The sequence below is a fragment of the Pinus tabuliformis genome, chromosome Q (genome assembly GCF_031772625.1).
Source record: "Pinus tabuliformis cultivar Carrire ecotype Pingquan chromosome Q, CPIR1, whole genome shotgun sequence".
NCBI classification, from domain to species: Eukaryota; Viridiplantae; Streptophyta; class Pinopsida; order Pinales; family Pinaceae; genus Pinus; species Pinus tabuliformis.
In genome coordinates this window covers 109040232-109056651 of record NC_142296.1, presented here as the reverse complement: position 1 = coordinate 109056651, position 16420 = coordinate 109040232, and the positions used below count along the sequence as shown (strand labels likewise).

General features: G+C 38.7%; 1 protein-coding gene across 5 annotated transcripts in view; it reads right to left on the bottom strand.

Moving 5' to 3' along the window:
• LOC149218463 (uncharacterized) overlaps positions 1 to 12808 on the bottom strand; it is a 277028-nt gene extending 264220 nt beyond the window's left edge. For 2 of the 5 annotated variants that reach the window (XM_089384066.1, XM_089384070.1), the window contains exon 1: positions 12110 to 12804. In XM_089384066.1, coding sequence (XP_089240192.1) covers positions 12110 to 12272 — 163 coding nt within the window. In that variant the 5' untranslated portion in view covers positions 12273 to 12804. Of the gene's footprint in view, positions 1 to 12109 lie in introns of all 5 variants that reach the window. The other 3 variants (XM_089384069.1, XM_089384067.1, XM_089384068.1) reach the window with 3 other exon arrangements.
• Between the last annotated feature and the right edge of the window lie 3612 nt (positions 12809 to 16420).

Below are 16420 nucleotides of genomic sequence, written 5' to 3'. Positions count from 1 at the left end.
TCCAAGGCCCATTCAAAGGAGAGGTTTAAATAAAGGCTCAATGCTTCAAGAGAAGAAAAAAGGCTCTCCAAGAAAGACCTATGAGGAGACCTAGACCTAGGGTTAATGATATTCAATGATAATAAGGAAGGCCTAAGGTCAAGGCTCCAAAGATGAGTAGGACCTCTCAAGAAGCTTTGTATGATGCTTATGTGCTTCTAAATAAGCTCTAGCTATCCTCGAGAAACCTAGGATGGGACCACATGAGACCTAGGGTTTATGTGTAATCATGGGAGAAGACTCTTCAAAGTGCTTTCTAGGCCAAGATAGGATGAGAGAAAGGTTTAAATGATTTATTCCACTAAATACTATGTGCCAACACACCTAAAAGTTCAAGATGAGTTTCAAAGTTGGAGCTAGGGCTTGAGATTTCTCCAGAATGAACCATGGGAATTGCATGAAACCTGGAGGATCACTAGAGGAGACACCAACACAGTAGCCTATCCAAGTGGATTTGAAAAATAGTCCCTCTAATGAATTTTGCAGGAAGCCCTAGCTAGGTCGCCTAGGTTTGGAAGTCGAAAAAATTGGTGGAGAAAAAGAGAAGGGAAGAAGGGGTGATCACCAAATTCACTCGGATCAATGCCTTGTCCTTGGGCTATGGAGTCTACGCAATTCGAAATTTGGCCGAAATTGTCTTCAAGGAGGCTAGAAAATGATGCCCTAGCAAGCACTCTCTAGCATTTACCCACCCAAGATTTATGGACTTTCATGGAAGAAAAACAAGTTTTACTCCACTAGGAACATTCATCCACTTGTTATCAATGAGTAACATGCACAAATTTGCAATCTAACAATCCTTTACAATGATATTCAATAATTAGGGCACAAAAGAAAAAGCTAGTTACAAAATTTCCACACATTAGACATTTTTCATGCAAAAATATTCCACAAGATTACTTACAAGACAACAAGAGATATATCCAAATCCAAGATCAAGAAGATGGCTCCAAGAGAGAACGAAATTTCAGCTCCAAAAATATTGAAATGCATCAAGAGATCTCCAATAGACAACCAAGAGAAAAGTGTGAAATTCTCAAGAAGAGATATCCAAGTTCAAGTGATGATGATCCAAATGAATGAGGATTAGCTCTATTTATATGAGCCTCCTCTAATTCGAATTAGCCTAAAAATGCCCCTAATATTATTTTAATGTGCAAAATAACATGTCTTTGGTGACAAGCCCACCAAATAGCTCATAAAGTGAATGATAAGCCATCCAAAGCTAGCTGAAATGATGAAACAATGGTGTAGGAGGGTCATTGGAAAGCCTAAATGAGTCCTCAAAGTGCTATGATGAGGAAGAGGGATCCATGAATGATGATCAAGGAGGTGGCCCCTTGATTTCCAAGCAAAACATCATGTGGTGCACCCAAGTGGCTTTGAGGCACAAGCAATGGTCTCATGGGTCTCTAGGTGGCTCAAGATCAAGTCGATGCTCCACCAATGAGGGCTAGAAAATGACACATTCCCTCCCATGTCTCCCTAGGAAAGACAAAACCTCCTCTGGGCCTTGGATAAGTTGCCAAGTATCGGGTGCAATGTGTAGCCGACTAGGCAACGTGGTCCAAGTGCATCGTCATCTCTATATAATTGGGGCACGAACAAGCAATGTGGTGGTGCTGAAGAAGCCCATGGTGTGGCAATCAATGCTCTGCGTGGCTGGAGGCCCATAGCTCTCAACGCTCACCCTACAAGTACCATTATGAACCTCTGGAGGGATTGGATCTCGTATAGGGAGGCCAAGTCCAAGATGAAAATCCACCTACAATCCTGTAGAAAATCCAATTCGTCTCCTCACCTTCAAATACGCTAATACCATAGTGCAATTGAGTAAATAAGCTTGCTAATCAAAGGAAAATTTAGGCATTTCATAGTGGCATGCCCTTCAAAATGGCCTTTGAACATATATTGGTGTTACCTTCCTTGACAAGAGAGGTTAATGGAAGACCCTATTAGGTGGTTTCAACCTCTCAGGGAGTGACAGGTCCATGGTACATCTATCAAATGGCAGGGGTCATGTGAAATAGTGATGGAACGGGGTGGGGGCAATAGGGGAAGCTCCAAGCCACATGCCATGGTACAAGGGCAACTATGATGAGGGAAACCCATACCTTGGGTATATGAATCTAGGAGGGAGCAATCGTGGTACATGAGTTACCTCGACCTTCGTTTTTCCACTCTTCTTTATATGCCTTTTTCCTTTTATTGATTTTCTTCATTTTTACTGCTCCATGCTCAAAGGGATAAAAGCATAATGTGTAAGATGTAGCAGTGATTGCCCCCTTAAGGTGCGGCAGTTCATCTCCCACCGGGGGTTGGGACATTCATGGGTTCCTTAATTATGAGAAGGGCATTCATAAGGGTCCTAGGAACCAAGGTGATGCCCATAATGATAAGGGGTGGAGCTCATGTTTGGCTTTTGCCCACGTGCTAAATTTTATTATCCCGACCATATTTTACATTTTGTGATACATTTCCTGTTGTATGTGGCCAAATTATGCTTTTATCTTTCTTTTTAGTTGCATCAACCTCTGGGGCATCGTTCCAGGCCCAACCCAAGGTGTGGGCAAGGGGAGGGGAGGCTAACATCTTGTGGACCCAATAGACAAATGTGGACCCAAATGGGGAAAATGTGAAAAGGGCTTGTAATGAGTGGAGGGGAGTGAGATATATGGTATCGGGAAGCGAGACCACGCAACCAAAATCAGGGTTCCCATGTAGTGCCACTCCTAAAGCTAGTAGCCAATAAAGGAGATCCCATGGGACTAGGATACAAGATTAACCCCCAAGTTGAGGTAAGGGAACAAGAGTATAGTCAAAACCTTTCTTTTTGTCGAGTCCCCCCACTAATCCATGTCCAAGTGTGCCCAAGAAAAGCAAGCATAAACACCCAATTACATAATGAAAAACCATACTTTCGGTGTTGGAGGGCCCGCCTTCAAACATACAATCATGACAAATGAGTGAGGGCGCACAATGGCTGGCTCAGGTGGCGAAGAATAGTAGCACATCGAGCTATCAGGTGGTTGCAAGGGGTCGCTAGTTATCAGTTGAAGACAAATCTAGGAGAAATTTTCTCCTATAAGGGTCACCCACAGGTGGTGGGTAACAATGCCCTCTAGCTTTTGCCTTGTTACAAGGCCTGCTAGTTTGTGCAGCAACAGACTCTTCACCAAATGGATTTGAAAACTGCGTTTTTGCATGGCTTCCTCAAGGAGGAAGTATTCGTGGAGCAACCACAAGGCTTTGAAGTACATGGCCAGAAAACTCATGTGTATAGATTGAAGAAAGCTCTCTATGGATTGAAGCAAGCCCCAGGAGCTTGGTATGCCCACATTGATAGCTTCTTGATGAAGTTTGGTTTTACTAGAAGCAATGCTCCACTTCAAAACGGTTCAAGGCATGCCTTTGATTTTGGTATTATATGTTGATGACTTATTCTTGATAGGTGGAGAACCTCTTATCCTCTAGTGTAAGAGGGAGTTAGCTTCTGAGTTTGAAATGAAATATCTTCACTTGACACACTACTTTCTGGGCCTAGAGGTATGGAAAAGACTTGGTGAGATTTTCGTTTCTCAAGGAAAATATGTTGTCAAGCTACTAAAAAGATTTGGTATGACAAAATTTAAATCCATGAACACACCAATGGAAATGAATTTCAAGAAGTTATATGGTGAAGCTGCAGGTCCTGATTTGACAAATCCTTTTGAGTATCGACAATTGATTGGGGCACTGATGTTCTTAGTGAACACTAGACGGACATATGTTTTTCAATCAATACTCTGAACCAATAATTGATAAAGCCATCACATGCACACAGAATTGTTGCAAAGCATGTGCTGAGATACCTGCATGGGACCAACAATCTTGGATTGAGATATACTATCAGAGATGTGAGACTACATGGGTACACTGATGTTGATTGGGCTAGTAACTCTATTTGATAGAAAGAGCACATCCGGATGTTGCTTTAGCTTGGGATTTGCCATGATATCTTGGATGAGCAGAAAACAGAAGTTTGTAGACCTTAGCACGGCTAAAGCCAAGTACGTTGTTGCTTGCATGGCTAGTTGTGAGGCAGTATGGCTGAGGAAGCTCTTTGGCGAGTTGTCTGAACATGTAATAGATATGACAATAATATACTGTGACAATAAAAGTGGGATTCAACTTGTAGAAAATCTCGTGTTCCATGACAAGTCCAAGCACATTGAGATTAAAAATCACTATATCTAGGATGGTGCAGAGGGTAGTGAGACTCCATCATATTGCAACTGATGATCAGATAGTTGACATACTTACCAAGCCTTTGCCAAAAGGGAAGTTCTTGGTATTTAGAGAGAAGCTTGGACTGACGGATGTGACCCTTCCTAGTGGGTGCAATCATGGATGATTGAGAACACTAAGTTATGCTCTTCCCTCTTGTTTGAGCTCACAAGTTGGGAATGGAGCCAAGAGAGCTCTTAGGATTAAGGGAACTCTTGACTGTAGGTTGTGTGTGATCCTTGTCATGTGTTGACAAGTGGTAATCCCCCTTACCATCAAATCTAGGACTTACCAAGAGTATAACCCAGTATGCATCCTACCCACAAGCTAGGTTTGTTGGGATTGTCACCCATCTAGCCAATGGGTGTGGTGAAGCTTGGTTGTGCGCGATCCTTGTCATGTGTTGACAAGTGGTATCCCCCCAAAGTCTGTGGATGCAGGTGTTTTATCACTTGACTCTTAAGGTGAGACTTGGTTGTGTGCGATCCTTGTCATGTTTTGATAAGTGGTAATCCCTCCAAGTCTATGTCAAGGTGAGAAGATCAATGGATATAGGGTGATAGATGAATCTCCCATATGATGATTTTTCTTCATTAGATTAAGACATCATTGTTCCAAAGCAGAGGTGAACAGAAAAGAGCAGAGAATGCAGAGATCTTTGTTGCGGAAATAAATTCCTCCCTAGCTGAGAGGGAGTGCTAAAAATTGGCAGCTCAGGGATCAATTTCCTTAAATAAAATCTCATTTCTGACAATTTTGGAGTGACTTTCTAAAAATATAAATTAATGTCTATCATCTCAAATATGACTTTCCAAAAATAGTAAATCACCTTGCATCAATTGGTAATCAAGTATAGTTGATGGAAAATCACTTAACTTATCATTAGTCAATCTTAAAATTTCAATCTCAACTTAATCATCAATATTATTATTATTATCCTTTATGATATTATGATATTATTATTAAAAGAATTACAAGTCACCTTACCTTCATCACCTCAATCACTTTGCACCTCTCTCTTGATGTCTCACGTAGCACTACGTAACTCTCTATCTCTCTCTTAATGATACGTTACACTCTCTCTTACGCACTCATTAAAGACATGGCATATTCCTCTCACACTCATTAAAGGAAAGTCATAAAAGATTCCTCTTACGCTCTCTTTAATGCATATGTTACACTCTCCTTAACTAAGGCATGCACACCTCTCCTTAATGGCATATTTTACTAAGGCATGTGTTTCTCTCCTTAATGGCATGTTTTACTCTCCCCTAAATGGCACATGTTAATCTTCCTCAAGGCATCCATATTGCTCCTCCTTTATGACAAGATTTCGTTGCTCCTCCTATATATGTATCTCATATCATCTCATCTTCTTATTACTTGTGCATTGTGAAAGAAGAATTCGATCTTGAGAGAGAGAGAGTTGGAGAGACTTAAGAAGCTTGTGAGATAGAGAGACTTGAAGAGCAAGAGCAGAATTTGGTGGGCCAAGGTTAAGGTTGATTTAGTGTTTGCATCTGTTGTTGCTATCAGTGATCTTTATGCTACAGCTTATTCAGATTTGGGTGAACTTACCCATTCTATTGATATCTCATTGTATTTTGTATCTCTGTTGAACAATTGATATCTAATAGACGAAGAATCTGGTTGGGTTTTCCCCTTGGGTTTTACCCTGGTCATTGGACCTGAATTCTCTGTGTCTCATTTTTTTCTTGGTTGTCTTCAATTGTGCATTTGGTTTATGTCCTATCTACAATTGCTTAACTAATATTGTTGCAGAAAGAAGTTTTTGGAATAAGTAATTGTTACAGGCTACAACATAGAACATCATAATTTCAACACATCCTGATGAGGTCGAAAAGCTAGGGACTAGAAGTTCCACCAAACAAAATGGAGGTGATGTAGATGATTTTAATTCAGTTGATGATATGGATGTTTCATATGATTATGAATTGAATTTGTCTACTAATTTTGAACCAACTTCTTTTAAAGAAGTTGCTTCTCATTATGAATGGAAAGAAGCAATGTAGAAGGAGTGTGATGCTATCATAAAGAATGGAACATGTAAAATAATGGACCCTCCATTTTGAACCAAACCAATTGGTTGCAAGTGGGTCTACAAGAACAAGTATAAATCATAAGGCTCACTTGACAAGCACAAAGCAAGGCTCGTGGCAAAAGGATTTGCACAAAAAGGTGTCAATTATGAAGAGATGTTTGCCCCCATAGCAAAATGGGCCACCATCCGAACTCTCTTGGCCTTGGTAGCTCAAACTGGATGGAAAGTCCATCAGATGGATGTAAATATTGCTTTCTTGAATGGAGAATTGAAAGAAAATTTCTTCATGTCTCAACTAGAAAGCATTATTGTGAAGGGACAAGAAAAAAAAGTATTCAAACTCATCAGATCCTTATCTAGCCTAAAATGGGCACTACAAACCTTGTATGAAAAATTGTCAGGCTAGGTGAGTAACTCCACAAATGAATTGTGTGTTTTTGAATTAAGAGAAAACATGGATATATACAAGGAGAGGGAGACTATTGGGATTCATCTCCCAATGTCTCTTCATCTTCCAATGTCCTTTATTTTCTATTTACAATATTTACATGATTTTTCCTAATCCCAAAGATTAGGTGTCAACATTCCCTCCCTTAATCTGAAGGGATGTTGGTGAGTCCAAGCATCATTCTGAATCTTTCAAACTTTTCTCTTCCAAGTGTTTTGGTGAAGATGTTTGCAATCTACTCATTTGTGGAACAATGTCGTAGGTGGATTGTCTTGGCCTCAACATGATGTCGAATCAGATGATACTTTGTATTGATGTGCTTGGTTCAATCATGGAAATTTGGGTTCTTGGCCAACTTTATTGCAGAAGTGTTATCAATCAAAAGAGGAGTTGAATGCACTTGTTTCTCCTGCAAATCTTCCAGAATTTTCCTAAGCCACACAATTTCCTTCATTGCTTCAGCTGCTGCCACATATTCTGCCTCAGTTGTGGAATCTGCTGGAACTGATTGTTTGCATGACCTCCAGGAGACAGCTCCTGATCCAAGACTCATAACATAACCTGAAGTAGATACTTTGGTTTCTTTATCTCCATCAAAATCTGAATCAGAGTATCTAATCAAGTTGAAGTCATCCACCTGTGTATACTTGAGTCCAAAGTCTTGAGTTCCCTTCAAGTACTTTAGAACTCTTTTTGCAACAAACCAATGACCCTCACAAGGCTTTTGCATAAACCTGGAGAGGATTCCAACAACAAATGAAATGTCCAATCTAGTAGTAGTCAGGTAGTTGAGACTTCCTACGAGTTGTTTGTACTTTGTTGCATCCTCAAATTCTTTTCCTTCAGTGGATGTGAGCTTTAAATTTTGTTCCATTGGAGTAGTCAAAGGATTGCACTCAGCCATGCCAAACATGTTCAACAAATCTCCAATGTACTTCTTCTGAGAGAGGAATATAAACTTTGGATGTTGGGTTACTTCAATACCAAGATAGTAGTGAACATAGCCCAAATCTATCATTTCAAAACCTTTCCTCGGTTCTTTCTTTATGGATGCAATGTAGTTCTCATTGTTCCCTGTCATCAAAAGATCATCTACATACACCACAATATATACAACTATTTTTCCAACTTTCTTGAAAAACAAATTTGCATCATCAAGATCATAATGTTTGAAATTAAGTTTCAGAAGATGCTCAGTCAATTTCTTGTACCAGGCTCGTGGTGCTTGCTTGAGGCCATACAAGGATTTGACAAGCTTACATACTTTATGTTCCTGACCCTTCACAACAAATCCTTCTGGTTGGGACATAAAAACATTCTCTTTCAAATCTCCATTCAAGAAAGCAATTTTTACATCCATTTGATGGATTTTCCAACCATTATGGGCTGCTAAGGCAAAGAGTGTCCGAAAGGTAGCCCATTTTGTTGTGGGAGCAAAAGTCTCCTCATAATCAACCCCTTCCTTCTATGCAAAACCTTTTGCCACAAGGCTGGCTTTATGCTTGTCAAGTGAGCCATCTGCTTTATACTTGTTCTTGAAGACCCACTTGCAACCAATTGGTTAGGTTCCCAATGGAGGATCAACCAACTTCCAGGTGTCATTCTTTATCAAGGCATCAGATTCTTTATGCATCGCTTCTTTCCATTCATCATGAGAAGCAGCGTCTTTGAAGGAAGTTGGTTCAAAATTTGTAAACAAATTTCGTTCGCAATCATAAGAAACATCCATATCAACAGGTGAATTGGGATCGTCTACATCACCTCCATTTTCTCTAGTTGAGCTTCTTGTTCTTGTCTTTCCAACCTCATCAGGATGAACACTTTCAAGTGTCTTTGTGAGCCATTTTAGAGGACCTTTCTTAGATGGCCCAGGCTGCTCATATCACTGAGATGGGGCTGAATCAAGATTCAGCTTCCCAATTCTCTCAATCACATCACTCAAAGTGTCTTCTTGATCAGTGATTGGAGCTTCATGCAAGGGAGAAAGTGCTTCCAAAGGAGATTCCACAAATTGATCCAGTATAGGGATCCCCTCTTCAAGATGTGGAATCTCGTTTTCAAACTCTTGAAAATACTTTGCATGCCTGAATTTGTCCAAGCAATCAAGCTATTGCTCAACAACATTTTCAGCCTTGGAAGATTAAAGAAAGATCGCATCTCTAGATATTATAAACTTCTTATTTACTTCATCATAGAGACGGTATGCTTTGGAGGTATCTGAGTACCCCAAGAAGATACATTTGTGACTCATTACACCGAGTTTGTTTCTTTGTTCCTTAGGTATCAAGGCATAACAAGTGGAACTAAAAACCCTGAGATACCTCACCGAAGAAATGTGGCCATACCACATTTCATAAGGAGTCTTATTTTTCAGAGCATGAGATGAACACCTATTCTTTATATACACAACACATAGAACTGCATCAACTGAAAACATCAACTTAACATTTTTGAAAAACATCATTGAACATACTATATTTAAGATTGTCCTGTTCATTCTTTCAGCTACTCTGTTTTGGTAGGGATTATAAGGTACAATTGTTTGATGTTTGATCCCATGCTGGCGAAGATAGTTTTCAAATTCATTTGAGGTATATTATTTTCCATTATCAGTATGAATAGAGCCAATATGAGATTGTGCATCATTTTCTTTCCATGCATGAAAATTCTTGAATGTTTCAAAAGTTTCAGATTTGTTCTTCAATAAATATACCCAACACATTCTAGTGTAGTCATCAATAAATGTCATCATGTATTTATTACCATTTGCAGAAAGAATAAGCATTGGGCCACACAAATCAGAAAGAATAAGTTCAAGTTTTCTATGTGCTCTGGAATGAGAATTATAAAATGATTGTTTGTTGTGCTTTCCTAAGATACAAGCATCACATTGCTTAAGTTTCCTAGGAATTATAGGAAAACTAATAACACAACTCTTCTTCAACAAACAAAGGTTGTCATAGTTCAAATGTCCAAATCTAGCATGCCATAAAAGACTTGATGGAAGTGTACCTTCATCATAATGAGAATTGTATGAAAAGTTTTGTGCACGAGTAGAGGTTCCTTGCAGCTTTAGAAGTCTTTCTTCTTCTATCCCAGTCATAACATGTGAGTTGTCCGATGTTTTTCTAACCTCAACCTTGCCATCAAATATGTGAATGGAGTGTACCAAAGACAACAGTTAGAATAGGAAGCGACCTTGGAAGATGAAACCCAATGGTCACACCTCCATGTTATATAATTCTGTTCACATTAATGCAGATTATCAATTCGGGAATTATTTTCCTTGGCCTGACAGTAACAAATAGGATGGGGACATGTCCACTAGGCTGGGGGATGCACCCCGGCGCTCCCCCACGCTCTGGGGACGGGGAAACTGCTAGGGAAATGTTTCCCCCACATCCCCTTTTTGGTGAAACTCAGGGAAACTCCGAGGCGGCATTTTTCTGGCAACGAAACGCGAGTCCTTTGCAGGGGGGACAGGGGGACGCCGGGAGAACAGGGGGGACGCACGAGGGACGTCGAGGGGACACAAGGGGGGCACAAGGGACGCATATGCATCCCCCCATTTTTTTGCCTAATAAATTTTATAAAACATTAAAAATTAAAAAAATTTAAAATACAAATTTAAAAATAAAAAAAAAAAAAATTTAATAAAAAAAAAAAAAAAATTGACACTATATTAAAACTTTAAACTTGTTAAAACTTATTTTTTTCAATAAATAAATTATATTACAATCAAATTTAGAACTTAAAAAATAAAATAAAAACAATAACAAAAATAAAAAACTTAAAGTATATTAAAACTTAAGACTTAGTATTTATTAATATTATTTAGTACTTTTTGAGAAAGTTACTAGTATTTCACTACTCAGTGCTTTCTATGTTTACTTTTAGTTGAGTATTCTATGGCTATTTTAGACTTCAACATAATGTCAATGTCATTGTCATATGATGAATTTACTTTTTATCGTTTTTGAAATTTGATGCGCTTTGCATAATTTCAATTGTCAAATGATGAATTTATTAATTTAATTTAGATGTACCTTGCATCATGCCAAATGATGAATTTAAAAGGGACGTTGCATAATGTCAAATGATGGATTCAATTTAGTAATTTACTTTTAAATTTTAAATGTCAAATGATAATAGTCTAATAAGTAATGATGGTCATATTTAGTCTTTAGATGTACATTTCATAATTATTAAGATTTTCTATTTAGTTATTGACATATTTTTGAGATTTTTTTTATAATAATTTATAATTTTATAATTTTTATGACTATGACTCCCTGTTTCCCCAAAAATTCCCTATATTTTGGGGTTGCCTATATACGCCCCCTTGTGCTATCCCCACTCTCGCGTTTCCCTGTCCCGGAACATTGCAAATAGGGGGAATGGGTGAGATCTGTCACAAAGCCTCTACATTCCTTTTATACATGTATGCCTCGTTTACAGTTGTGTTACAAGAACATGAAAAAAGTAGCAGTACACCACCATAAATGATACCAACACTGAGAATAATGGAATGTTTGAGGGCTACAACTGTCCAATACCTCTTGTGGCTGCCATTGGAAATTGAAGTGGCATGTTCAATTTCCAATGGTCCAAGTGTCAATGTATCAATTATGATGGTGTACTGCTAGTTGAGACCGTTCTTGTAAGGTATCTGTCAATGAGAAATACCTGTATAATGGAATGCTGGAGCTTTGTAACAGATTGGGGTATTTGGTGAGATCTGTCACAAATCACCGTCATGCGGACCTGTTCCCTTAGGGATTCTCAACCTCCCACAAAGTAATTTTGAGGGTGCTGAAAACTTGTAAATCGCATGACTGCCACAATTCAATATGGTACTTTAACAGCATCGCCTCTGTTCTTATAACCTACTGTTATATCCTCTGTTCCTATAACCTACAATTATGTATTCTGTCCCTATAACCTACAGTTACTAAAGGTTTTAAGTTAGAGAGTAAAATCCATTAACAGGTAGGCTACTACTGAAATCTACTTTAGCATGATCTGTGAACACGGGGATCAGAAAGTCTATCAATGGACCATGACTTTACAAAAACTACTTTTAAAACAGTTACTGGTATCAGGTCAGCTTGCCATTCCACTTACCAGGCTACCATATGTTAAATCCCACTTAAAGGGTAATTAAGTCTAAAATTTGGTTAAAGCAACCATGATAACTAGTTCCTAAAATAAATTACTTCAAAAACATTATCGAATTACTATTATTTATCGAGATCACATGAATTTGTCAGTCAGAAAAAGGAAATTGAAGTTACCAGGCAAATCCCACGGCTCGCATTTGTAAAGATCGACCTCGGGAATAACCTCGAGCTCTGCCTCTTTGAGGCCATTATTGAGTTTGCCCTTGAGGTAGTGGGAAATAAGTTCATCGTCCGTGGGATGGAACCTGAAACCTGGAGGTAATGCAAGCGTTCCCATGGCCAAAGGGAGTAACAATAATCCTCTCCCCACTGGTGATATCAACTCTTCAACTGTCTATGAAACCTTGCAGTTGAAAACGAATTCAAATCTCTTACGTTTATAAGAACCTCTGGTACATAAACCCAGGGCTCTGCTCTCTTCTTCTTCCTCCTCTTTACTCTGGGTTGATATACCTTTTGCGCATCGACCATTTCTCTTTGTTCCTCTGAACCCAACCGACCCTAAGATATTCTCTTTGCCCCCCGACTAATTCTATGTGTACCCGACGAACCCAACCGGCAACAGATAGTAGGATCTACGTTTATCTGTGCAGAATTAACACCCAATGAAACGTAGGACGAATATTTAATCACACACCCAGGCTCATCAAAAGTTATTTGGACCGGCTTTTGGAGGAATTCGATAAGATGATACGCCAACTCAAACGTCGAGCGATCAATGAAACTTAAGCCGAATATTTTAGACGCAGGTTATTGGGAGCGCATTCCGAGGAATTCGTCTGGGTTCCGAGGAATTCGTCAACATGTGATTGAACAAAAGTGGGAAAAACTTCACCAAAGTTTCATCAATCAGGTTTGATAGCTACAGCGCAGACAGTCTTGTCTTCACATTACGTTGATAGTTGCAATGTGCTCAACGTGTTTGTCCAGAGATTTGATACTTACAAAAAGTGCGTGATGTGATTGTAGAAGATTTTGATATTTATGGTATTATATTATAGGTTGATATTTGTGGTAAGAGTAATTAAAATATTTCGAAAATATTTGTGGAAAATTAGTTTTTATTTTTGTGGCTAAATAAAGAATGAGTTGCTTGTAATTTCACGTTGGTAACGAGAATTAAATAAATAAATTTGTATTAACATTTAAAATTAATTGTTAACATGGGGTGGGCATTGAGCGATGGAAGCATCTTGAAACTTTTGTTTAATTTTTGTATTGTTTGTACACATTTTTGTTGTAGATCGGTCAATGTTGAATTTTTGTGATTTGGCGAATAAATTTATTTCTTTTGTAGGTATGGTTGTTAGTCAAGTTAATTATTCTTCGGTTTCGTACAACTCTATGTTGAAGTTTGGTTTTGGTTATTTGGTGGTATGGTTGTTAGTCAAGCTAGTTATTCTTCGGTTTTGTACAACTCTATGTCGAAGTTTGGTTTTGGTCATTTGGTGGTATAAGAAATGTTTTCCCTTAACGTTCCTATGGACGGGAAACTTTTTTCTATGAAAAATTTTCGGTGAATGGTTTGGTTTGCAAGTTTAATGGGTCCTTGTCACGGCTAGTTGATCTGCATAAATACATCTCTAAGACATGGAAGCCCCTTTTCACAGACGAGTTGAATATTTATTGTATGGCACAAGGTTTCTTCACTGTGGTTTTTGATAAGATTGAGGACAAGAAGGTTATCTGTGAAGTTGGGTCGTGGTTTTGGGGGAGTGTTGGCCTCTTCATGTAGCCCTGGACTCCCACTTTTGATCTGGTAACAACATCAATTTCTACAGCCCTAGTTTGGGTAAGGTTTTTGAACCTTCCCTTGCATTTTTGGAATCACACATCGCTTTCCTCTATTGGGAATGCACTAGGAAAATTCTATTGTAGTTGTCTTTAAGAAAAATAAAATTCAAGACTATTTATGCCCACATTTGTGTGGATATGGACTTCAACAAGGGTTTTCCTGTAGAGATTAATTTGATGGCTCCAAACTATGGTTGGGTCCAAAAGTTCAACTATGAGAATATCTCATTTCAGTGTAGATCATACTATGAAACATGGCATGTAATTAAAAATTCTCCCAAGCATTCTCATAATAGCAAAGACTAGAAAAAACCTCGAAGGCCCAAATGGTGGGAAGGTGCACAAGGTGATCACTATATGATACTCAAAGAAGAAGACCTTTAGGACAAGAAAGAACCAAAAGACAAGAAGGAAGCAGACTCAGTCAAAGAAACCACAGCTGCAACAAAAAAATCTAATCAGGAAAAATCGCTTGCTAATGTGGATCCTCCAGCCGCCAGTAAGGATTCTCCAGATGCATGTCAGTGGAAAAGTAGCAAACCCTTGTGGAAAACAGATTCCCTTTGGAAACCACAAGGAATCTTGTTAAAAATGAACTTCTTGGGCAGATCAAGCAGATGAGGAAGATTTCAAGAATAATATCATGCAGTTGTCGAAGAAAGATCCACCGGAATTTGCAAAAAATGCGGATTGGATTCAAGTTGGGAAGAAAGGAAAAAAAAATTCTCCAAGAAAAACATAAATGTCAAACTAAATCAAAATAAAATTATAGTGAAAAATGGAATGTAAATGTGTTTGTAATTTGGCGGGTTTTGGGAAAATATTTAGTTGGAAAGGGACTGAAATTTTTGTGTCATGGGGAACTCATTTGAGGGTTTGGATTGAGCCTATGCGCTCAATCTCAAACTTGCAAGGAAGATTGGAATATGTAAAGGTTTTGGCCTTATAATCCAGATTTTTTAATACAAATTTCTGCCTGCTTCATTTAAAATAAAAATAAAATTAATTAAACAACATAATAAAAAGAAATTATAATAATTAAACAAGGATAAATTATAAATAAATATTAATTATAATAATTTAGTTTCAAATGGAATGCACGAGAAGCAAGAATCTAAGGGGCATGTTGTCGCCATCCCACTAGCCCACATCCCAGTGGGACATGGCAACACATCCTCATAAAGTTTCAATGCATGCCATGTAGAACACATGGGGCAAAGTTATACCCCGCCACTTGGCAATCTGGTCTACCATTTCCTACAACATATACATGGTTGAGCAGATGGAGGAGTACTGGAAATTTGAGAAGATTTAATGTAGCTTGTACCAAATCCTTGGATGAGGCAACCTAGTCGTGTCCTTTGACCCATTTGACATTCAATTAGCACCAAACAATGGGAAATTAGTATCGATCCTCAACCTCGGGGGAGGAAACCCCATCATTGGGCCTAGTTCATAGCCAGGGTTGGAATATTATATTCAAAATGATAGCCCACATGCACTCCAAAGTTGAGCATTTCCTTATAACTACCTTTTAAAGGAGGAGGCTTTGTCCTCAGTTATACATGGTCTGGTTTGATGGGGAGTTATATGGAAACGCTAGAGTTCATTTCAGGAGCATGCGAAGGAAAATTCGACTAATCCAAGTTGTTTCCCTTGCCATCCCCGTGGTTCTCGTCCACTCCCAGATTTTCCAAACAATTTCGACTGCATGCACCAAGTTAAGGGAGGAGATACATTCCCATTTAAAATTTCTAAAGTTTCTAGTCATCCTAAGCCTCCCTAACAAGCTGCATCCATGAGATTGTAGAACAAGTTGGCAAAGTTGTGTCCTTGTTCTCTACTTTTATGTGAGTAATTCTAATGATTTTTTGTTCTCATTCTCCCAAGCAGTTATGCAGTCTACTTTTTATTTAGCTTCAGTGAGTATTCATAATTGAGACAACTTCAAGCTTGCATCTAAGCCTTATGCTCTGCACTATTCTAGTCTTACTCAACCCTCCAATATAAATCGACTGGTTAGACACAGGTAAAGGAAACATCTTATCCACTCTTGGGCCCAACTCTTTCCATTGACTCACAACATGCCCCGCGAGAGAGCAAGGGTGTGCAGGGGTGCGACTCATTATCAGGAACAAGGGTGCTCAAGAGTGCAGGTGAGAACTAAGGACTCAGTTGTCAAATTCAAGGAGCTTGCCCCCAAACCGATTTAGGAGGAAACTACCCAAGTAGAGAGAGAATTAGCAAATGAGCAACACACCCTCAAGAACATGGAAGTGTTAACAGAGGTAGTGGATTGGGTTTCTAACGTCAAGCATACCAAAGATTGTTACAATCAGTATATGTGTATGGTCAAAATATGTTGGCATTTAACGTTTCTCTTGGGAAAAGTACTTGTGGATAGAAATGAAATCAAGGAAGATATTCTTCTGACCCTAAATCAGATGCAAAGGCACATGATTGTAATGGATCGAAGGCTTAAACGTCTCAAGCAACATATGACCATTCTTCTTGATCGTGGTTGATCCCTAGGCAGTAAAAAGGAGCCCATTCTAGTTGAAGCCACCACCTCAAATAAATTTGTTGAATGTGTTTTCAGTTACTTTGTTCCTAATAATTTTATGGTTTGTT